Source organism: Uranotaenia lowii, chromosome 2 (assembly GCF_029784155.1).
Source record: "Uranotaenia lowii strain MFRU-FL chromosome 2, ASM2978415v1, whole genome shotgun sequence".
Lineage (NCBI taxonomy): Eukaryota > Metazoa > Arthropoda > Insecta > Diptera > Culicidae > Uranotaenia > Uranotaenia lowii.
In genome coordinates, this window is record NC_073692.1 from 28602108 (window position 1) to 28627719 (window position 25612).

Here is a 25612-nt window from a genome sequence, read left to right on the forward strand (position 1 = left end):
TAAAAATGACAAAAATTGTAATAAATTGAATAAAATGAAAAAAAATGACAAAAATGACAAAAAATGACAAAAATGACAAAAATGACAAAAATGACAAAAATGACAAAAATGACAAAAATGACAAAAATGACATAAATGACAAAAATGACAAAAATGACAAAAATGACAAAAATGACAAAAATGACAAAAATGACAAAAATGACAAAAATGACAAAAATGACAAAAAAGGACAAAAATGACAAAAATGACAAAAATGACAAAAATGACAAAAATGACAAAAATGACAAAAATGACAAAAATGACAAAAATGACAAAAATGACAAAAATGACAAAAATGACAAAAATGACAAAAATGACAAAAATGACAAAAATGACAAAAATGACAAAAATGACAAAAATGACAAAAATGACAAAAATGACAAAAATGACAAAAATGACAAAAATGACAAAAATGACAAAAATGACAAAAATGACAAAAATGACAAAAATGACAAAAATGACAAAAATGACAAAAATGACAAAAAATGACAAAAATGACAAAAATGACAAAAATGACAAAAATGACAAAAATGACAAAAATGACAAAAATGACAAAAATGACAAAAATGACAAAAATGACAAAAATGACAAAAATGACAAAAATGACAAAAATGACAAAAAATGACAAAAATTACAAAAATGACAAAAATGACAAAAATGACAAAAATGACAAAAATGACAAAAATGACAAAAATGACAAAATGACAAAAATGACAAAAATGACAAAAATGACAAAAATGACAAAAATGACAAAAATGACAAAAATGACAAAAATGACAAAAATGACAAAAATGACAAAAATGACAAAAATGACAAAAATGACAAAAATGACAAAATGACAAAAATGACAAAAATGACAAAAATGACAAAAATGACAAAAATGACAAAAAATGACAAAAATGACAAAAATGACAAAAATGACAAAAATGACAAAAATGACAAAAATGACAAAATGACAAAAATGACAAAAAATGACAAAAATGACAAAAATGACAAAAATGAAATAAATTGAATAAAATGAAAAAAAATGACAAAAATGACAAAAATGACAAAAATGACAAAAATGACAAAAATGACAAAAATGACAAAAATGACAAAAATGACAAAAATGACAAAAATGACAAAAATGACAAAATGACAAAAATGACAAAAATGACAAAAATGACAAAAATGACAAAAATGACAAAAATGACAAAAATGACAAAAATGACAAAAATGACAAAAATGACAAAAATGACAAAAATGACAAAAATGACAAAAATGACAAAAATGACAAAAATGACAAAAATGACAAAAATGACAAAAATGACAAAAATGACAAAAATGACAAAAATGACAAAAATGACAAAAATGACAAAAATGACAAAAATGACAAAAATGACAAAAATGACAAAAATGAAAAAATGAAAAAAAAATGACAAAAATGACAAAAATGACAAAAATGACAAAAATGACAAAAATGACAAAAATGACAAAAATGACAAAAATGACAAAAATGACAAAAATGACAAAAATGACAAAAATGACAAAAATGACAAAAATGACAAAAATGACAAAAATGACAAAAATGACAAAAATGACAAAAATGACAAAAATGACAAAAATGACAAAAATGACAAAAATGACAAAATGACAAAATGACAAAAATGACAAAAATGACAAAAATGACAAAAATGACAAAAATGACAAAAAATGACAAAAATGACAAAAATGACAAAAATGACAAAAATGACAAAAATGACAAAAATGACAAAAATGACAAAAATGACAAAAATGACAAAAATGACAAAAATGACAAAAATGACAAAAATGACAAAATGACAAAAATGACAAAAATGACAAAAATGACAAAAATGACAAAAATGACAAAAATGACAAAAATGACAAAAATGACAAAAATGACAAAAATGACAAAAATGACAAAAATGACAAAAATGACAAAAATGACAAAAATGACAAAAATGACAAAAATGACAAAAATGACAAAAATGACAAAAATGACAAAAATGACAAAAATGACAAAAATGACAAAAATGACAAAAATGACAAAAATGACAAAAATGACAAAAATGACAAAAATGACAAAAATGACAAAAATGACAAAAATGACAAAAATGACAAAAATGACAAAAATGACAAAAATGACAAAAATGACAAAAATGACAAAAATGACAAAAATGACAAAAATGACAAAAATGACAAAATGACAAAAATGACAAAAATGACAAAAATGACAAAAATGACAAAAATGACAAAAATGACAAAAATGACAAAAATGACAAAAATGACAAAAATGACAAAAATGACAAAAATGACAAAAATGACAAAAATGACAAAAATGACAAAAATGACAAAAATGACAAAAATGACAAAAATGACAAAAATGACAAAAATGACAAAAATGACAAAAATGACAAAAAATGACAAAAATGACAAAAATGACAAAAATGACAAAAATGACAAAAATGACAAAAATGACAAAAATGACAAAAATGACAAAAATGACAAAAATGACAAAAATGACAAAAATGACAAAAATGACAAAAATGACAAAAATGACAAAAATGACAAAAATGACAAAAATGACAAAAATGACAAAAATGACAAAAATGACAAAAATGACAAAAATGACAAAAATGACAAAATGACAAAAATGACAAAAAATGACAAAAATGACAAAAATGACAAAAATGACAAAAATGACAAAAATGACAAAAATGACAAAAATGACAAAAATGACAAAAATGACAAAAATGACAAAAATGACAAAAATGACAAAAATGACAAAAATGACAAAAATGACAAAAATGACAAAAATGACAAAAATGACAAAAATGACAAAATGACAAAAATGACAAAAATGACAAAAATGACAAAAATGACAAAAATGACAAAAATGACAAAAATGACAAAAATGACAAAAATGACAAAAATGAAAACAAAATGACAAAAATGACAAAAATGACAAATATGACAAAAATGACAAAAATGAAAATAAAATTGAATAAATGAAAAAAAAATGACAAAAATGACAAAAATGACAAAAATGACAAAAATGACAAAAATGACAAAAATGACAAAAATGACAAAAATGACAAAAAATGACAAAAATGACAAAAATGACAAAAATGACAAAAATGACAAAAATGACAAAAATGACAAAAATGACAAAAATGACAAAAATGACAAAAATGACAAAAATGACAAAAATGACAAAAATGACAAAATGACAAAATGACAAAAATGACAAAAATGACAAAAATGACAAAAATGACAAAAATGACAAAAATGACAAAAATGACAAAAATGACAAAAACTGACAAAAATGACAAAAATGACAAAAATGACAAAAATGACAAAAATGACAAAAATGACAAAATGACAAAAATGACAAAAATGACAAAAATGACAAAAATGACAAAAATGACAAAAATGACAAAAATGACAAAAATGACAAAAATGACAAAAATGACAAAAATGACAAAAATGACAAAAATGACAAAAATGACAAAAATGACAAAAATGACAAAAATGACAAAAATGACAAAAATGACAAAAATGACAAAAATGACAAAAATGACAAAATGACAAAAATGACAAAAATGACAAAAATGACAAAAATGACAAAAATGACAAAAATGACAAAAATGACAAAAATGACAAAAATGACAAAAATGACAAAAATGACAAAAATGACAAAAAATGACAAAAATGACAAAAATGACAAAAATGACAAAAATGACAAAAATGACAAAAATGACAAAAATGACAAAAATGACAAAAATGACAAAAATGACAAAAATGACAAAAATGACAAAAATGACAAAAATGACAAAAATGACAAAAATGACAAAAATGACAAAAATGACAAAAATGACAAAAATGACAAAAATGACAAAAATGACAAAAATGACAAAAATGACAAAAATGACAAAAATGACAAAAATGACAAAAATGACAAAATGACAAAAATGACAAAAATGACAAAAATGACAAAAATGACAAAAATGACAAAAATGACAAAAATGACAAAAATGACAAAAATGACAAAAATGACAAAAATGACAAAAATGACAAAAATGACAAAAATGACAAAAATGACAAAAATGACAAAAATGACAAAAATGACAAAAATGACAAAAATGACAAAAATGACAAAATGACAAAAATGACAAAAATGACAAAAATGACAAAAATGACAAAATGACAAAAATGACAAAAATGACAAAAATGACAAAAATGACAAAAATGACAAAAATGACAAAAATGACAAAAATGACAAAAATGACAAAAATGACAAAAATGACAAAAATGACAAAAATGACAAAAATGACAAAAATGACAAAAATGACAAAAAATGACAAAAATGACAAAAATGACAAAATGACAAAAATGACAAAAATGACAAAAATGACAAAAATGACAAAAATGACAAAAATGACAAAAATGACAAAAATGACAAAAATGACAAAAATGACAAAAATGACAAAAATGACAAAAATGACAAAAATGACAAAAATGACAAAAATGACAAAAATGACAAAAATGACAAAAATGACAAAAATGACAAAAATGACAAAAATGACAAAAATGACAAAATGACAAAAATGACAAAAATGACAAAAATGACAAAAATGACAAAAATGACAAAAATGACAAAAATGACAAAAATGACAAAATGACAAAAATGACAAAAATGACAAAAATGACAAAAATGACAAAAATGACAAAAATGACAAAAATGACAAAAATGACAAAAATGACAAAAATGACAAAAATGACAAAAATGACAAAAATGACAAAAATGACAAAAATGACAAAAATGACAAAAATGACAAAAATGACAAAAATGACAAAAATGACAAAAATGACAAAAATGACAAAAATGACAAAAATGACAAAAATGACAAAAATGACAAAAATGACAAAAATGACAAAAATGACAAAAATGACAAAAATGACAAAAATGACAAAAATGACAAAAATGACAAAAATGACAAAATGACAAAAATGACAAAAATGACAAAAATGACAAAAATGACAAAAATGACAAAAATGACAAAAATGACAAAAATGACAAAAAATGACAAAAATAACAAAAATGACAAAAAAGACAAAAATGACAAAAATGACAAAAATGACAAAAATGACAAAAATGACAAAATGACAAAATGACAAAAATGACAAAAATGACAAAAATGACAAAAATGACAAAAATGACAAAAATGACAAAAATGACAAAAATGACAAAAAATGACAAAAATGACAAAAATGACAAAAATGACTAAAATGACAAAAATGACAAATGTGACAAAAATGACAAAAATGACAAAAATGACAAAAATGACAAAAATGACAAAATGACAAAAATGACAAAAATGACAAAATGACAAAATGACAAAAATGACAAAAATGACAAAAATGACAAAAATTGTATAAATGAATAAATGAAAAAAATGACAAAAATGACAAAAAATGACAAAATACAAAATGACAAAAATGACAAAAATGACAAAAATGACAAAAATGACAAAAATGACAAAAATGACAAAAATGACAAAAATGACAAAAATGACAAAAATGACAAAATGACAAAAATGACAAAAATGACAAAAATGACAAAAATGACAAAAATGACAAAAATGACAAAAATGACAAAAATGACAAAAATGACAAAAATGACAAAAATGACAAAATGACAAAAATGACAAAAATGACAAAAATGACAAAAATGACAAAAATGACAAAAATGACAAAAATGACAAAAATGACAAAAATGACAAAAATGACAAAAATGACAAAAATGACAAAAATGACAAAAATGACAAAAATGACAAAAATGACAAAAATGACAAAAATGACAAAAATGACAAAAATGACAAAAATGACAAAAATGACAAAAATGACAAAAATGACAAAAATGACAAAAATGACAAAAATGACAAAAATGACAAAAATGACAAAAATGACAAAAATGACAAAAATGACAAAAATGACAAAAATGACAAAAATGACAAAAATGACAAAATGACAAAAATGACAAAAATGACAAAAATGGACAAAAATGACAAAAATGACAAAAATGACAAAAATGACAAATATGACAAAAATGACAAAAATGACAAAAATGACAAAAATGACAAAAATGACAAAAATGACCAAAATGACAAAAATGACAAAAATGACAAAAATGACAAAAATGACAAAATGACAAAAATGACAAAAATGACAAAAATGACAAAAATGACAAAAATGACAAAAATGACAAAAATGACAAAAATGACAAAAATGACAAAAATGACAAAAATGACAAAAATGACAAATGTGACAAAAATGACAAAAATGACAAAAAATGACAAAAATGACAAAAATGACAAAAATGACAAAAATGACAAAAATGACAAAAATGACAAAAATTGTAATAAATTGAATAAATGAAAAAAATGACAAAAATGACAAAAATGACAAAAAATGACAAAAATGACAAAAATGACAAAAATGACAAAAATGACAAAAATGACAAAAATGACAAAAATGACAAAAATGACAAAAATTGACATAAATGACAAAAATGACAAAAATGACAAAAATGACAAAAATGACAAAAATGACAAAAATGACAAAAATGACAAAAATGACAAAAATGACAAAAATGACAAAAATGACAAAAATGACAAAAATGACAAAAATGACAAAAATGACAAAAATGACAAAAATTGACAAAAATGACAAAAATGACAAAAATGACAAAAATGACAAAAATGACAAAAATGACAAAAATGACAAAAATGACAAAAATGACAAAAATGACAAAAATGACAAAAATGACAAAAATGACAAAAATGACAAAAATGACAAAAATGACAAAAATGACAAAAATGACAAAAATGACAAAAATGACAAAAATGACAAAAATGACAAAAATGACAAAAATGACAAAAATGACAAAAATGACAAAAATGACAAAATGACAAAAATGACAAAAATGACAAAAATGACAAAAATTACAAAAATGACAAAAATGACAAAAATGACAAAAATGACAAAAATGACAAAAATGACAAAAATGACAAAAATGACAAAAATGACAAAAATGACAAAAATGACAAAAATGACAAAAATGACAAAATGACAAAAATGACAAAAATGACAAAAATGACAAAAATGACAAAAATGACAAAAATGACAAAAATGACAAAAATGACAAAAATGACAAAAATGACAAAAATGACAAAAATGACAAAAATGACAAAAATGACAAAAATGACAAAAATGACAAAAATGACAAAAATGACAAAATGACAAAAATGACAAAAATGACAAAAATGACAAAAATGACAAAAATGACAAAAATGACAAAAATGACAAAAATGACAAAAATGACAAAAATGACAAAATGACAAAATGACAAAAATGACAAAAATGACAAAAATGACAAAAATGACAAAAATGACAAAATGACAAAAATGACAAAAATGACAAAAATGAAAATGAAAAATGAAAAAAATGACAAAAATGACAAAAATGACAAAAATGACAAAAATGACAAAAATGACAAAAATGACAAAAATGACAAAAATGACAAAAATGACAAAAATGACAAAAATGACAAAAATGACAAAAATGACAAAAATGACAAAAATGACAAAAATGACAAAAATGACAAAAATGACAAAAATGACAAAAACTGACAAAAATGACAAAAATGACAAAAATGACAAAAATGACAAAAATGACAAAAATGACAAAAATGACAAAAATGACAAAAATGACAAAAATGACAAAATGACAAAAATGACAAAATGACAAAAATGACAAAAATGACAAAAATGACAAAAATGACAAAATGACAAAAATGACAAAAATGACAAAAATGACAAAAATGACAAAAATGACAAAAATGACAAAAATGACAAAAATGACAAAATGACAAAAATGACAAAAAATGACAAAAATGACAAAAAATGACAAAAATGACAAAAATGACAAAAATGACAAAAATGACAAAAATGGACAAAAATGACAAAAATGACAAAAATGACAAAAATGACAAAAATGACAAAAATGACAAAAATGACAAAAATGACAAAAATGACAAAAATGACAAAAATGACAAAAATGACAAAAATGACAAAAATGACAAAAATGACAAAAATGACAAAAATGACAAAAATGACAAAAATGACAAAAATGACAAAAATGACAAAAATGACAAAAATGACAAAATGACAAAAATGACAAAAATGACAAAAATGACAAAAATGACAAAAATGACAAAAATGACAAAATGACAAAAATGACAAAAATGACAAAATGACAAAAATGACAAAATGACAAAAATGACAAAAATGACAAAAATGACAAAAATGACAAAAATGACAAAAATGACAAAAATGACAAAAATGACAAAAATGACAAAATGACAAAAATGACAAAAATGACAAAAATGACAAAAATGACAAAAAATGACAAAAATGACAAAAATGACAAAAATGACAAAAATGACAAAAATGACAAAAATTACAAAAATGACAAAAATGACAAAAATGACAAAAATGACAAAATGACAAAAATGACAAAAATGACAAAAATGACAAAAATGACAAAAATGACAAAAATGACAAAAATGACAAAAATGACAAAAATGACAAAAATGACAAAAATGACAAAAATGACAAAAATGACAAAAATGACAAAAATGACAAAAATGACAAAAATGACAAAAATGACAAAATGACAAAAATGACAAAAATGACAAAAATGACAAAAATGACAAAAATGACAAAAATGACAAAAATGACAAAATGACAAAAATGACAAAAATGACAAAAATGACAAAAATGACAAAAATGACAAAAATGACAAAAATGACAAAAATGACAAAAATGACAAAAATGACAAAAATGACAAAAATGACAAAAATGACAAAAATGACAAAAATGACAAAAAATGACAAAAATGACAAAAATGACAAAAATGACAAAATGACAAAAATGACAAAAATGACAAAAATGACAAAAATGACAAAAATGACAAAAATGACAAAAATGACAAAAATGACAAAAATGACAAAAATGACAAAATGACAAAAATGACAAAAATGACAAAAATGACAAAAATGACAAAAATGACAAAAATGACAAAAATGACAAAAATGACAAAAATGACAAAATGACAAAAATGACAAAAATGACAAAAATGACAAAATGACAAAAATGACAAAAATGACAAAAATGACAAAAATGACAAAAATGACAAAAATGACAAAAATGACAAAAATGACAAAAATGACAAAAATGACAAAAATGACAAAAATGACAAAAATGACAAAATGACAAAAATGACAAAAATGACAAAAAATGACAAAAATGACAAAATGACAAAATGACAAAAATGACAAAAATGACAAAAATGACAAAAATGACAAAAATGACAAAAATGACAAAAATGACAAAAATGACAAAAATGACAAAAATGACAAAAATGACAAAAATGACAAAAATGACAAAAATGACAAAAAATGACAAAAATGACAAAAATGACAAAAATGACAAAAATGACAAAAATGACAAAAATGACAAAAATGACAAAAATGACAAAAAATGGCAAAAATGAAAATAAATTGAATTAAATGAAAAAAAAAGTGACAAAAAAGAAAAAAAATGAAAAAAACTGACAAAAATGACAAAAATGACAAAAATGACAAAAATGACAAAAATGACAAAAATGACAAAAATGACAAAAATGACAAAAATGACAAAATGACAAAAGTGACAAAAATGACAAAAATGACAAAAATCACAAAAATGACAAAAATGACAAAAATGACAAAAATGACAAAAATGACAAAAATGACAAAAATGACAAAAATGACAAAAAAGACAAAAAAGACAAAAATGACAACAATGACAACAATGACAAAACTGACAAAAATGAAAAAAATGAAAAAAATGAAAAAAAAAAAACAAAAATGACAAAAATGACAAAAATGACAAAAATGATAAAAATGACCAAAATGACAAAAATGAAACAAAATGAAACAAACTGAAACAAAATGGAACAAAATGGAACAAAATGGCACAAAATAACAAAAACAACCATAAAGTTATACAAAAAAAAAAATCATTTAAATTTGATTCAAAATTATATAAAATTTACACAAAACCGAAACAAAAGTGACTCAAAAGTGAGCTGGAACAATACAGAAAAGATAAGCTCAAGGAGACTGTCATCGAAAAAGCAACTCAAGTTTTTCAATCAACATTAAAACGATCGAAATGATTTTTTATTCACATTTCGATTTTGTGTTTGTAGTTTTTTTCTTCGGTTTTTTTTTGCTTTGCTTCGCTTCAAACAATACAGTTTGGACACAGACGAGGAATAAAATATATAGGTTTGTATGTATGTATGTATAATTTATACGGGACTGTACACATACTCACAAGTTTGTTTTTTCTTCCAAGAGGGTTTTTTTTCTGATTTATTTGTAACCTAGTTTTTTTTTGTTTTCATTCAAAATCTGATGTCCCCATAGCAGCTTATTGATATTGTTTTTTTTTTGTTTTTTTTTTCAGTAAACACTAAAGTAGGTTGTAAATTGGCTGAAGGTTTATGTGTGGTAGTGCACTTCTGTTCAAACAACATACTCTGTTTTTTAACAGTTTAACTCTTATCTTTTTGGTCTGGTGCATGCTTTTTATTTCCAAGGATTTTTTTTCAAATTTATTTTTCTGGCATCCTTTTTATGTTTTATTTATAATTCTTTTATTAAAACCTTATCGATGCCGCTGTTAAATGCCTTGTTGTGTTTTTTTTTGTTATTTCACATTTTGTATGTCTTTTGCTTGTTTTGTAAAATATGCACATTGTTTGCTTTGCTCTGTATATAATATGGATATAAGTAAATATCGTCATTTTACACTTTTTAAAAGCAGTAATTTATGTTTTATTTTATCTCGGTAGATTCTCCACCCATGATAGACACGCACACGCGGGCACACACAGGTTAATAGTTAAATGTTTCCCCCCTTCTTTGTTGTGTTTTTGTTTGTTTATTTATTTATTTACTTATCAGCTTATATCGAAAACTTAGTCCTTAAAATTTGCGTTACATCCGCAAGGCACTACAATTCAGTGTTTCAGTTTTCGATTGTATATCAAAGTGTTTTGTTTTGTGTTGATTTTTTTTTGGTTTTTGTTGAAAACACATCTACTTCTTCACACAAGTCCGAAATCAGACGATAAGTCATTGCTACAGACCCTTGATTTAAACTGCAGAAATGGGTGAATCTTCTTTACTTACAGATAGCTAATTGTGATTGCAAAAGGTAGTAACGGAAATAAAATAACTGAAAAAAATTCACAACGTGTAAAAAAACTTAACACATAAATAAAGAGCTCTTAACAAAGTGTTGGAATGTGATCGCACATTACGTTTCAGTGATTGTTTTGTGTAGGTTCAAAATTTTACTTAAGGTTACTGATTAAACTACTTAAAAAAATCACCACAGCTTTTAGAAATGAAATAGTTTTGTTTGTTTGTTTTTTGTTTCAATAATATTTATAGTTGGTTCAAACTTATTTATTATTGTTACTTTAATTTTCCTGCTGACTAGATGGAACAGTGTGGGCAAAAATTTTTTGAATACAATTTTTTTTCTCAATCAATTAATTTTCGAAGCTTTTTATAAAAGCAGATGACAAAACCTTCACACAGTCGACAGAAATATCTTTACAAGAAAAACAAAATGAAAGCTTACAGCACTCTTACAGTATGAAATCCTTCCACTGCAAACTTACCTAGAAAACTATTACAAAAAAACACAGTTCAAATGATGAACTTTGTCCGAACAGGAGACAAAACAACGTAGGCTTAGGATTAAATTTGTATAACTGCCATTAAGTTGATGATTATTCAATCATCAAAGCAACCAGGCAGATTTTGCTTTAAATTTGAAATCACATGTGACGAAATAGTAACGCCCTGTTACGCTAACTTTTACGAATGGGCACAACCAGCATGACGTGAGGTAACGCTTTAAAAAAAAAATAACGATTCGACGAGATCTCGACAAGCTCAGCATGGACACCAACCCCAACCCATTCAATGGTAACGTTTTTGCGACTATCAACAAGCAACGTCAAATGTAACGTCTGTTAACGACCCCAATCGGGTGGGCTCGAAGCTTTTGCTTTCCGGAGAGAACGTACTTAGTTTTCGCTCTCTGCAACACGTGGTTCTTTTCATGGCTCTCTGGTATTTTTTTTTGTATTTAACTGAACACGTGTTTGGTGAGAGAGTGTTCCAAAACATTCAACCGATTGATGGAATTATCGAACTTGAAAAAAAAACGATCTGAATCGTTGATTTCAGAATTTGGTTACGAATATGGAATTGAAAATCGAAAGCTGAATCAGATTAAATAGTAAGTATAGGAATTATATTTTACATGCTATTGCAAGTTTAAAATTTAAAACATTTGGATTCAATTTTTTTTTTAAATTTTTTGTCTTTAAACGTCAAAATTAAAAAAATGACAACCCATTGATGTTAGTGGCGGCGATTATCATGAATTTGAACATTAACCGGCCTATGCTAGAACAAGTGCGATATGGATCGCAGCAAGCGGTTGCATTCATCGACAAAAAAATAACTAAACCAAACAAATGAAATTAACAAGAACATCATCAGCAACAACAACAACAACGGTGGCCAAGCTCGGCGTGTAGCTACACGACGGCTTCGTGATGATGATGATAGTTCCGTGGCACGCTTCTGTAATCACGTTAGAGACTGACTGGTTGGAAACTTTGAGCGACCTCACGGAAGGACGCTGCCTGAGCCCAGTAATGATGGCCAGCGAGCGGAAAAATGCACCATTTTCCGCTCCGGTTAAGCTTGCCCGCCTTCAAGGGGTTATCTTGTTCGAATCACAAACATGGCGTAGTCGGCTCACGTGTTTGTTCGGGTTAAAAAAAAATCGACAAAAAAACGGTTCTATCCATATTGTTTTCAGTGTCGATCGGGTTGATTTTTGATTGGACTCTCTCACACAAACGGAGCAGTGCAGTGCTTATCGCTTATCCGATCACCACGCAATCTAACCTAAAACCTTAAGAAAAGGTCGATTTTCGACGCTGCCGCAGTTTCGCAAACGCCTGCTGTTGTTGCTGTTTTCGGTAGTTCTCGGCGAGCTTTTCGACGTAATCCATTCGTTCCAGCCGGACGAACGGAATCCGCTGATCGGCGAGGAGCGGAGTCGATGAAGTTTCCCGATTGGCCGTGCTGGTGGCACGCGTTCGCAGATTACTGGATCGGATCGAAGAAGGCGTACCACCGCTTGCTGTCGATTTGCTTGGATAGCTGTTGTTTATCAAGCTGGAGCTTCGGCTGTTGTTGTTTGAGCGATCCCTTGAACGTATGCTGGCGTTGCTGCTGTTGCTACTACTGCTGCCACTACGGCTTAGGGTGCGACGGAGCGGCCTTGGGACAGGTGGCACGCAGCCAGCCGCCAGAGCCTGTTGTTGATCAAATATTTTGTACGACGGAATGATGAGCTTCCGCGGAGCCTCGCGGTTGTTGTTTACATTAATTATCACGTTTGGACGGCTGTTGGCCGAGTAGCGACGTGCCCGAATCGGTGCCGCAGCCGGGCTAGAATTTTCGGTAGGTTTTGGACTGTTGTTGTTTTTCTTGTACAGCTCTTCAATGCCTAGAAGGCTTTCTTCGAAGCTGAGTTTCTTCTTCTTGGCAAACGGTAGAATATTGGTCGCTCGCCGAAGATACCCCCTCGATCGGCTGTCCGAACTGTTACTGTTGCTATTGCTATCTTCTTCCTCTTTGGCAAACTTCTGAGATTCTGTTTTTATCGATTTAGGTATAACACTTACATCTAGCTGATTGTTATTAGTCTCAATTAGGCTATTGGTAGTGGTGGAATTCACCGACTGGATCGATGATTCCTCTTCCGAACGATCAACGATTTCCGATGCCGTAGCACCGTCTTCGCTACTCGAACTTCTTGTACTAGATGAACTTCTGGTGCTGGCGTCACTACTACTGTTGTTGCTGCTACTGCTTCTACTGCTGCTGCTACTGCTACTTCTACTTCTACTACTGCTACGACTACTTGAGCTGCTCACACTACAATCACTATCACTGTCTGCGTCATTCACAATTCCTCGGCGTAACCTTGCGATCTTCTCCAGCACAACTGATCGACGCCGGCTGAAAAACTGTCGCTTCGATTTGATTTTCTGCTCCTTCGTCACGAAGAATCGTTGATAGAACACGTACTTCCGAACGAGCTTCCGCTTTGCCAGAATTTCTCTACAGCACCCACCAACGTATTTCTCTCTCAGCTCTCTAATCAAGCTTTCTCTGCGATGAGCTTGTTTGTCTACCGGAATCACCTCCTCATATTGGATACAACCATCCTCAACAAACGAGAAAAACTCATTTTTCAACTGTTCCTCTTCGTCGATTGCTACGATATCCACACGACCATTCACCCCTTCTTCGTGTTCATCGGAACTTGTCGTCATCATCTTCTCGATCTCCTGCTCCACCTTGCGATAGATTTCATCATCACTGTCCGAGAGAGCGTGGTTCTCCAACACAACCCTCAAACCAGCACCTGCCACAAAAATATCGTGCTCCTCACTCCCATCCTCTGATGCCATCCCAATTCGATTCGACTCTCCTTCCCTCAGCAAATCCTCGATCGTACCGTGACTCTCTTCAACAATGAACACCCGACCCGATTCCTCCTCTTCCTGTCGAATGTTCACCGTTCCCAGCTCTCCGCTTTCCCCAACAATACAAAATTCGTTTACATCGATGATGATGTTTGTCTCGTTGACGACTCGCTGGCACAAATCCTGCAACTTCGGAGGACCCTCCGCAACCTCCTCGATGATGAACAACTGTCGATTGTCGCAGATATACTGTTCGCAGATTTTTAGCAGCGATTGCGGCTGCGGTAACGTGCCGTTTTGTAGACAAATCCTATAGCAGAGAGATCGCAGCGATGGAACTCTTGCATAGTCGTAAAGCTGGGCGAACTTGTTGAATGCTTGCTGACAGCGATCGACTAGAGAAGTTGGGTTGAACAGTTGCTGCGGTTGTTCCTCATCGACTTCCATTGGTTCAGATGTATCTTCTTCACCAGCAGTTAATTCCATGTCGACGTCTTCGTTTTCAATTACTTCTGCAGTTGATTCTTCTATACGTTTCAGAGCAACATCTTCTTGAAAAGATTCTTCCATTGGTTCTACTTGAGCTTCAATTGGTTTTATAGATGTAATCACAGTGTCATCAATTGGTTTCTTTTCTTCTACCTCAGTAGTTATAACGGTAGACTCTTCAGTTGTCAGATCCACATATTCCGCAACGTCTTCCTTACCGTTTTGTACCTTTTCAGCTACATTACCCTCTACTTCTTTTCTTCCTCCAGCCTCATCATCGATCAACTTATCCTCTACCGATTCTTCAGCATCATCTTTCTTCAGCTCTTCTGTCCGATTGTCTACCCCCATAAACTCCTCATCCGTTTCATAGACATTCCTCTCGGAACTGTGCGACATAGTTGACGACAGCTCATCTTCACTCTCCGATGATCGCCTCCGTCGACCTTCTTCGAAAGATTCCACTGCACTAACTGTCTCCTGCCAGGCTTGCTCTAACAGTCCCTGATCCGGAGCCGCTGGGCTTGCAATAGACCCCGAAAAAATATCGTCATCCTCGTCGTCGTCGTCCGATTCGTCTGAATCATCATCTTCCGAGGACGACGAGTACGAAGAACTGCTACCCGAACTGCTGGAACTGCCGCTTTCCCGATCGATGCTGTCGCGAGGTCGTTTCGGTGATTCACTTCTTTCGCGAACGGTTTCCTTCTGTGAGTCGTTGTTCTGCAGGATTCTGGGTTCAGGAGATTCAATCGTGCCGTTGCTTTCCTCGAAATTCTTTGATTCTGAAGCTTCGTTGGTTGAGATGTCTGTTTCTACTAAATCAACCTTTTCGTCAATAGATCTCTGAACTATCGATTCTGTAGAATCGGTTCTTTCAGCGTCCTCGCTGTTTTCTTGGGTTGTTGAACTCGGAGCTAGAGTTTCCTCTTGGGTGTTTGCTAGCTCAATAGATTCCTCGATAACTGATTCTGTTGTTTCGGTCGCATGTCCATCTTCACTGGCCTCTTGAAGCGGTGAAAGCGGCGGTGAAGTTGCTTCTCGATTATTGGTTTGTTCCACGGGTTTAAGAACAACTATATTGGCTTCTTCTTCGTCTTCACTACTTTCTGAAGGTGCTTGAAACAGAGTTGAAGTTTCCCCCTTTTTGATGGTATTTTCAACGGGGTTTTGAATGACTGATTCCATTGATTCGATTTCTTCCTCGTCACCACTAGTTTTTGGAACCAAAATTGAAGCTTTCTCCTGGCTGATTTCTTTTTCGACAATTTTCATAATAACTGATTCCGTTATTCTGGACTCTTCAAAGATTTCACTCGCTTCTTCAAGCATTGGTAAAGCAGGTCTTTGGTCTACTTTTTCTTCGGCTGTCTCCACTGTTGGATGAAACGATTCTTGGGAGTCCTCAGTTTCAAAGCGCTTCGGATAACTGACGTTTGATGATTCTTCGTCATTTTCAAGAAAGTCACGATCTTCCTGACTTACTGATAGCTGAACTTCGTCAGCATCTTCAGTTGAATCTTGAGCCTCGTCTTCGATCTCGTTAAGTTCAATTGATTCAGCATTCATTTGCTTTGGAATTTTCTCAGACTGAGCTTCACAAACAGCGGATTTCTGAATCATATCTTCCTCATTGAGCTCAATTGATTCATCATTCATTTGCCTTAGGACTTCCGCATTTCGATCTTTAAGAATATTGGATTCTGTATCCATATTAAACTCCTTGAGGAGTTCAGTTGATTCGTTTTTTGTTTGTTCTGGGATTTCCTCAACTTGATCTTCTGGAACAGTGGATTTCTGAACCATGTCGTCCTCCTTGAGGTCAATTGATTCTACATTCACTTGGTTTGGAGTTTCCTCAGAATTGCATTCGGAAACAGTGGACACTTTAACCAAATCTTCGTCTTTAACCAAAATTGATTCGTCGATTTTCTTTGGAGTTTCTGCGAAATTGTCTTCGGGTTGTTGTTGATTTGACTCGACCTCATTTTCAATGAATTCTTGGTTTCCGTGTTCTACTGGAGTTTCACAAAGTTTCTCTGTCTTCTCATCTACTGAAATTTCCCTCACCTCAGTTTCAGTTACATCCTCAATTTGTGTCTGCGTTTCAGAGGGTATTTCGTCTTCAACGATTGAGCTTAATTCATCTGATTCGGGCTTATTCTCCTCGATTTTCGACTGTTGTTCTTCCTCAATTGGTTTCACACTAGCTTTGGGAAAGAACACTTCATCATCATCCGTTTCAGATGTAAGATCAATTTCATCTTGGACGGGAAAATCGTTTTTGCGTTCTGTTGTTTTGATAACAGTCGAGCTTTCTTCAACCTTTTTCCAGTCAACTTCACGGTTGTCTTCAACCAGTTCAACAGCTTCAACATCCGTAACTTCCTTAATGGTGTCCTTGTTCGCCCACTTCAGCTCAACAACGTTGGTGGGAATTGATTCTTCAATATCCTGTTCCGGTTTGGATTGAACGATGCTTGTTGGAATCGATTCTTCAACGTCCATTAGCTCCAAGGACTCGCTTTCACGCTCGACCGTTTCCCGAAAATCTCCCTCCATAGATTCTTGAGACTGTTTTTCCTCCTGCCTTTCGACACTTCCAGAGTCTTCCTCAGTGTCTTCTATCACAATCGTCTCTGCCGTCTCTTGTTGCTTCTCCTCAACAGATGAAGTCTCCTCAGTAATTGCCTCTCTTGTAATTTTTTCGCTCTTTTCAATGCTATACCTCTCATTTTCTACAACCTTTTCAGCGGCAGCCGCGATCGCTTTCCTTCGAGCGATGTCTTCCTTGGCGTAGCGGCGATACTCGCGGGAGTTCAATGCCGCAACCACTAACGTAAGCAGTCGCTTGGGATGGTGAATCTGCGGCACCGGTGGTTTTGGTGGTTTCAGCTTAGCTGCTATTCGATCGGTGCAGTACAGGAAATCTTCGATGCTGGACCGTCGAGCCCGTTTCGGGTAGCGAGGGTAGTCGTTGTCGTAGTAGGGACGTCGCTTCCGGTACTTAGGCACGTATTGGGGAACTTTAAAGTTTTCACCGTTGTCTTCTTCCTCCTCCGGAGCAGCGGCTTTGTTGGTAACTTGAACTGTTTCATTGGGTATTTCTTTCGATTGTTCGGGAATCGGTACTTCGCTCGAAGGTTCTTCCTTCGGTGAAGCAACCGATTCCGGTTCGTCTTCGACGGGTTTTTCGGTACGTTCGGCTTTCTTCTCCTCCTCCTTCTTTTTATCGTCGTATACGACCTCCGATTCCAGATCGGTTTGGTAGTATTTGTCCCGATTTGATTCGATTTCTTCGAGGAACTTCAACGAATCTGCACTATCATTAATGGGGACCACGTTCTTTGGTAGCTCGTTGATAACGCTCAGGTGTTTGTACTTGTTCAGCTCCGAGTGCGGAACGTCGTAGGTTTCCAGGATGTAGAGTTTTTCGCCCACTTCGATGGTGACGCTGACGTCCTGCTGACCACCTTCGGCGCCAGCACCAGCAGCAGTCGGTTTGTCTTCCTTGGTTTTTTCGATGTCGACGAGGATGTCTGGTAGATTGCCGGTGGGGGTAGCAGCTGCTGCTGCTTGGTCTTGGTTGGAAACGTTGGCAACGATGACTCCACTGTGCATCGGTGGCAAATGCTCGGCCAGAGCTTTTTCCATGAACTGGCAGGATTCGTAGTTTTGATGGTTGTTGTTAGAGGGAAGGTTGTTATTGTTGCTTTCCTGGGGTTTTTCGGTGGCGTTGGCGAGATTTGAAGAATCCTCCTCTTCGATGTCGTTCCAGTTGCTTAAGTAGTCCCGGAGGTTTTTGTTTTTGAGGTTCTCATCTTCGGTGCGACCACCGAGGCCGAAGTCCTGCATGGTGGTGTGGCCGTAGTTTTCGGGTTTGTCGTATAGGTAACGATTCATCAGGTATTTTTGCTGGCAATCATAGTTAAGGGGGTGGTTGGAATTGTATGAGCCGATAGGAGCCGGTACCGATGGGTCCCGATTGGTTTTGAGGATCTTGACGCTGTTGATTTGTTCTTCGAGGTCGACAAGCGGGTGCTCCATGTTGATGTTGGGACTGGGAGTGTCAAAGAAGCAGTTGTTGCTGGGGGTGAGGTTGGTAGGTTGAGGTTGCATGGGTTGTTGGAGATGCTGGTGGTTTTGTTGAGTTGCGAGGGATGGGTGATGATTTTGTAGTGTTTTGGGAGGAACGATGGTTTGGGAGGTGTACTTGATGGCACCATAGTGGTGTATCGAGGATCCCGGATGGTTGTTGTAGTGGTTTGCAGGGTTGTAGAAGTCGCTAAGCGATTTGCCACTGAAGGAATGTTTTTGGTTTGTGGAGTACGCGGAGGAATTGTGATGGTACCCATGATAGTTTTGTTGGGCTTGAGGGTCGTTGTAGGGGTGTGGAGCGATGGGAATGCGAGATCGGTGGTGATAGGTGGTTTCGTCGAAGGTGTGATTGAGGGGATAGTTTTGGTAGTGGGAGCTGGGGATGGTTGACGGTTGAGGGAGATAAGTGGAGCGGTTATGAAGATAGGGATTGGTACTGTGTGGAGTCACTGTAGGAATCTGTTTCATGTAGTTTCCATTGAAATATTCGATGTTGGGGTTAAGGATGTTCTTGCTAGCTCCTTGGCTAACCGGGTAGAAGCTTGGATGCGTTGGATGAGTGTATCCGGTAGAACCACCAATGGGATAGCTGGTGTGAAAACGAGATCGTTCGTTGTACATGAGATCGTGATGATTTTGTGAATGGTTGGTTGACGGATGTAGATGATGGCTACGGCTGTACCGTTGACTGGTGTCGTCCATGGTCGGTGAAACGTATTTATTTCGCATGATATGTGGAAACTGTTCGTAGCCATGGCGACCGTTTGTTTGTTGAATCGGGGTTGCTTTGGCACCTTCTGGATGGTAGAGTCCATAGTTTGCTTGATAGTGATGGGTAGTAGGCTGTGTTTGCTGGCTGCTCGGTTGTGTGTAGTCTTGCTGGGCATAGCGATAAGCACTGCTGCGACTGCTGTGATATTTGTTAGGATTTTTTGTTTCGAAGTTTGTGATGACACTATTTTCGTGACTGTACTCTCCGAAGGCGCTTTGTGTGGATGATCCTCCGGCTGACCATCCAGGGTTGGTGCCGAACTTGCTGCTCAGCTCGTTCAACGCCCCTATGCTTGGGACCTTTGGCTGGTGGGATTGGTGCGGATATGGGAAGGGATAGGGAGGGGCCATAATATTCTGATTACTATTGTTAATATTGATGATGGTTGGGCTACTGTCAGCTTCCTTATTGTACGAGATCTGTGCGTTGCCGCTAGGGGTCGGAATCGTGAACTGAGTTGTTCCCGAGCTACCTCCGATCGGATCGGAAGTAGATGATGAACCCGTAGCAATGGCCGGTATCTGAGCTTGGTTTAGTGCCTGAACAGTGCCGCCACTTGTTGCGCCCAAAGTCCCCCCCGTTATGTTGTTGACAATGTTTGTATTGATATTGTTGATATTATACGTTATACTGTCTCCTGTATTGGTTTCGAATTTTCGCGATGTAAACTCGACTGATTTGCTATTGTTAATGTGATTATTTGTGTTTTGATTACTGTAACTAGTACTGCCGCTACCGTTTGTACAAATTGCGTTGGTGGTATCGAAAAGTCCGGTCGTTGGGTCATGATACAGGCCAGCAGACGCTCCTAGTGGATCGGAATCCGCATTCTGCTGCTGGGTGTAGCTTCCTACCTGTGGTTGTTGTTGCGGCTGTTGTGACTGGTGTTGCGGTTGTTGTTGCTGCGTCTGTTGATGGGATAGCTGCTGATACCCACCAAGATGATGATGGGCTGAGGGTGGGGGCGGCTGGGGCGGTATCTGCGGCAGATGTTGCTGCTGGTGGTACTTCACATTGGTGTTTGGCAACACTGGCGCCACACTGCCCGGAAAGCTATTCGATATGTCCGCGTACAACCCATGATGGTCCATTGCGACGGCCCTCGCTAGAATCGATCCCTGCTTCCGGTCAGATCAGAACGTTTACGCGGCTCTCCACGTCCGAATTCATCGATTAGCTGCAGTCGTTAACCTGCAAAGGCAAAAACAAAAACCCAAGGTCAATCAATTTTCAACCAAAACAAAAACCAAAATTTACAAAAGCTCTGAAAACTTTCACCATCATTCGGAATCCACCCGGACTGCTTCGATAGCGTCGTCCTGGTAATTATTCAAAATATATGTCAAAACAATTATGATAAATTATTCATGGACCTTCGCGAGTGGCGACACATTCTATCCATCAAATGCACACTTTGGGGGAGGAGATCGAAATAAAAAAAAATAGAACACGTTCGCGTCAGGTTCACTTTCGTTTATGGTGCCCCCGATCCAAGCAACCCGACATATGTTCCATATACATATGCATCGCGTGAGAATACCCTGGGAAAATCCATTTTCCATTTTCCCGCCCTCGACCGGCACCCCCCCCCCCCAATAGGGAAAAGTGATTTTCTGTAAGGCTATAACGGAAGGAGGACACCCAGAGGACCTGCTGCAGGCAGGGCGAAGTCCTGCACCATCATAATGGACTGTCAGGAAAAATGATGTTAATGTGCCCCCCATATGGGCCCCAAAGTGTGTGCCCTTTTTTCCCCCAAACACAGACAAAGTTAAAGCGATCGGTTCCGGGGAACTGGTGCTGTTGCTGCCGTTGCTGTCACATTATGGCGTTTGTTCGCTCGGCCGACCGTATTATTGTATGGAAATTATTTTTGTGTTTCCATTTCATGCATATGATGACGATGATTCGTCCTCCCATATTGATTAGTCGTTGCCGGCCGATTCCCGATGGGCTTTGTCGTTTGGTTCGTTTTAGTAATGATAATCGCTGAAGAAGAGTGTGGCCAAAACATATTCATTATTCAGCATTTGGAGTGATTACAGTCGCCTGGAGACATCACACGCAATGAAGAATTTTTCTCTGCATTAAATTATTAACTCTGAAAATCAATTAAAGCGATGAAAATATATTTCTAAAACCTTCTCAATAAGTTAGGTGAAGTTCTATGAGCACGCTCCAAGTTGCTCTAAAAATGCAATACATACATTTTGGTACCTTTGATAATCAATTCCAACATGAGTCAATCAAAGCAACCATTTATATATTTTTCGAATGATGTTTTTGGTATTGAAGAAATGTTGTTGTGTTATCATTTTCTCTAGTGAATTCAGTGAAAATTACACAATTTACAGTGTTTTTTTTAATTTTGTCAAAAAAACTGTTACTACGTGAATCAGGTAAGTTTAAAACAATTTTTGCATACTGTTTTTCAAAATGCTAGTCTGAATATTCGTTGTGCGAAATAGACTTTGGTCAATTAGACCAAAAACCCATTACCACCATTATTATCATTATCAATTCCACTCGCTGTTATCATCATCATTATCTTTGTCACATTAGCCTGTCCATCGTTTGTTTCACCTGGGGCCAGCAACTTTTGCAGTATTGGCTGTCACTTAATGTACGCTTAGCAATTGTTGTTACCGGTCATTAGCTCCGTTTATAGAATCGTGTCCTCGAATGGAGCAGTAAATAGATTTTTGAACTCAAGTAGAAACAACATTTTTGAATGGAATTGAAAAATTACCTACATTTTGTTATTAATTTTCAATCAATAAAGTGAAAACACCTGGAAAATTCTGAAATCAGGCTCGGAAAGTCATCATAAACCTTCGTCGCCTGTCTATAATGAAAATTAAATAATCTCGGTGTCACAGAATGAAATCGTTTATGAGATCGTTCAACGGCGCTCGAGTGATATTTTGGCACTTCCTCTGATATTTTTTTTTGTTTGAGATACCCCGAGCTTTAATCAGTGGCTGATGGATAAGGAATCGTGTATTTTTGTCACAATATCCTGTGGTAGCCATTTGGGAAAACTTTCCAAAGTGATATGAGCACCATTTCTTGACGGTTGCCATCAAATGAAAAATTTCAGCTCAATTGGAATTGATTTAGGGGTGCCTCAAAGCGCTGTAAGTTTAGATTTTCAGACCCTCAAAAGCAATCCTAGGGGTGTCAACAAAGTAAATGAAGATAATCGAAATTCAATGTAGATGCCAAATTACTTCAAAAGGCAAAAAACGTCGAAATCTGGAGTCGATTCGAAAAAAAAATTAGTGCAATTTTTGTAATTTTTGTCTTTTTTGTATTTCTTGATTTTTCTGTCCTTTTTGTAATTTTTTGTAATTTTTGTCATTTGTGTCATTTTTTGTCATTTTTGTCGTTTTTGTAATTTTTGTAATTTTTGTAATTTTTGTAATTTTTGTCATTTTTTGTAATTTTTTGTAATTTTTGTAATTTTTGTACTTTTTGTACTTTTTGTACTTTTTGTAATTTTTGTCATTTTTGTAATTTTTGTCATTTTTGTCATTTTTGTCATTTTTGTCATTTTTGTCATTTTTGTCATTTTTGTCATTTTTGTCATTTTTGTCATTTTTGTCATTTTTGTCATTTTTGTCATTTTTGTCATTTTTGTCATTTTTGTCATTTTTGTCATTTTTGTCATTTTTGTCATTTTTGTCATTTTTGTCATTTTTGTCATTTTTGTCATTTTTGTCATTTTTGTCATTTTTGTCATTTTTGTCATTTTTGTCATTTTTGTCATTTTTGTCATTTTTGTCATTTTTGTCATTTTTGTCATTTTTGTCATTTTTGTCATTTTTGTCATTTTTGTCATTTTTGTCATTTTTGTCATTTTTGTCATTTTTGTCATTTTTGTCATTTTTGTCATTTTTGTCATTTTTGTCATTTTTGTCATTTTTGTCATTTTTGTCATTTTTGTCATTTTTGTCATTTTTGTCATTTTTGTCATTTTTGTCATTTTTGTCATTTTTGTCATTTTTGTCATTTTTGTCATTTTTGTCATTTTTGTCATTTTTGTCATTTTTGTCATTTTTGTCATTTTTGTCATTTTTGTCATTTTTGTCATTTTTGTCATTTTTGTCATTTTTGTCATTTTTGTCATTTTTGTCATTTTTGTCATTTTTGTCATTTTTGTCATTTTAGTCATTTTAGTCATTTTAGTCATTTTTGTCATTTTTGTCATTTTTGTCATTTTTGTCATTTTTGTCATTTTTGTCATTTTTGTCATTTTTGTCATTTTTGTCATTTTTGTCATTTTTGTCATTTTTGTCATTTTTGTCATTTTTGTCATTTTTGTCATTTTTGTCATTTTTGTCATTTTTGTCATTTTTGTCATTTTTGTCATTTTTGTCATTTTTGTCATTTTTGTCATTTTTGTCATTTTTGTCATTTTTGTCATTTTTGTCATTTTTGTCATTTTTGTCATTTTTGTCATTTTTGTCATTTTTGTCATTTTTGTCATTTTTGTCATTTTTGTCATTTTTGTCATTTTTGTCATTTTTGTCATTTTTGTCATTTTTGTCATTTTTGTCATTTTTGTCATTTTTGTCATTTTTGTCATTTTTGTCATTTTTGTCATTTTTGTCATTTTTGTCATTTTTGTCATTTTTGTCATTTTTGTCATTTTTGTCATTTTTGTCATTTTTGTCATTTTTGTCATTTTTGTCATTTTTGTCATTTTTGTCATTTTTGTCATTTTTGTCATTTTTGTTCATTTTTGTCATTTTTGTCATTTTTGTCATTTTTGTCATTTTTGTCACTTTTGTCATTTTGTCATTTTTGTCATTTTTGTCATTTTTGTCATTTTTGTCATTTTTGTCATTTTTGTCATTTTTGTCATTTTTGTCATTTTTGTCATTTTTGTCATTTTTGTCATTTTTGTCATTTTTGTCATTTTTGTCATTTTTGACATTTTTGACATTTTTGTCATTTTTGTCATTTTTGTCATTTTTGTCATTTTTGTCATTTTTGTCATTTTTGTCATTTTTGTCATTTTTGTCATTTTTGTCATTTTTGTCATTTTTGTCATTTTTGTCATTTTTGTCATTTTTGTCATTTTTGTCATTTTTGTCATTTTTGTCATTTTTGTCATTTTTGTCATTTTTGTCATTTTTGTCATTTTTGTCATTTTTGTCATTTTTGTCATTTTTGTCATTTTTGTCATTTTTGTCATTTTTGTCATTTTTGTCATTTTTGTCATTTTTGTCATTTTTGTCATTTTTGTCATTTTTGTCATTTTTGTCATTTTTGTCATTTTTGTCATTTTTGTCATTTTTGTCATTTTTGTCATTTTTGTCATTTTTGTCATTTTTGTCATTTTTGTCATTTTTGTCATTTTTGTCATTTTTGTCATTTTTGTCATTTTTGTCATTTTTGTCATTTTTGTCATTTTTGTCATTTTTGTTATTTTTGTCATTTTTGTCATTTTTGTCATTTTTGTCATTTTTGTCATTTTTGTCATTTTTGTCATTTTTGTCATTTTTGTCATTT

The 25612-nt window shown here is 32.8% G+C and overlaps 1 protein-coding gene across 1 annotated transcript in view; it reads right to left on the bottom strand.

The window, feature by feature from the left end:
* Positions 1-12582: 12582 nt before the first annotated feature.
* The window catches only part of LOC129744741 (uncharacterized), a 118471-nt gene continuing 105441 nt past the window's right edge, over positions 12583-25612 (bottom strand). Inside the window, exon 3 of the mRNA XM_055737427.1 lies at positions 12583-21286. Within this exon, the coding sequence (XP_055593402.1) occupies positions 13153-21186 (8034 nt within the window). The 5' untranslated portion in view covers positions 21187-21286 and the 3' untranslated portion in view covers positions 12583-13152. The remainder of the gene's footprint in view (positions 21287-25612) is intronic.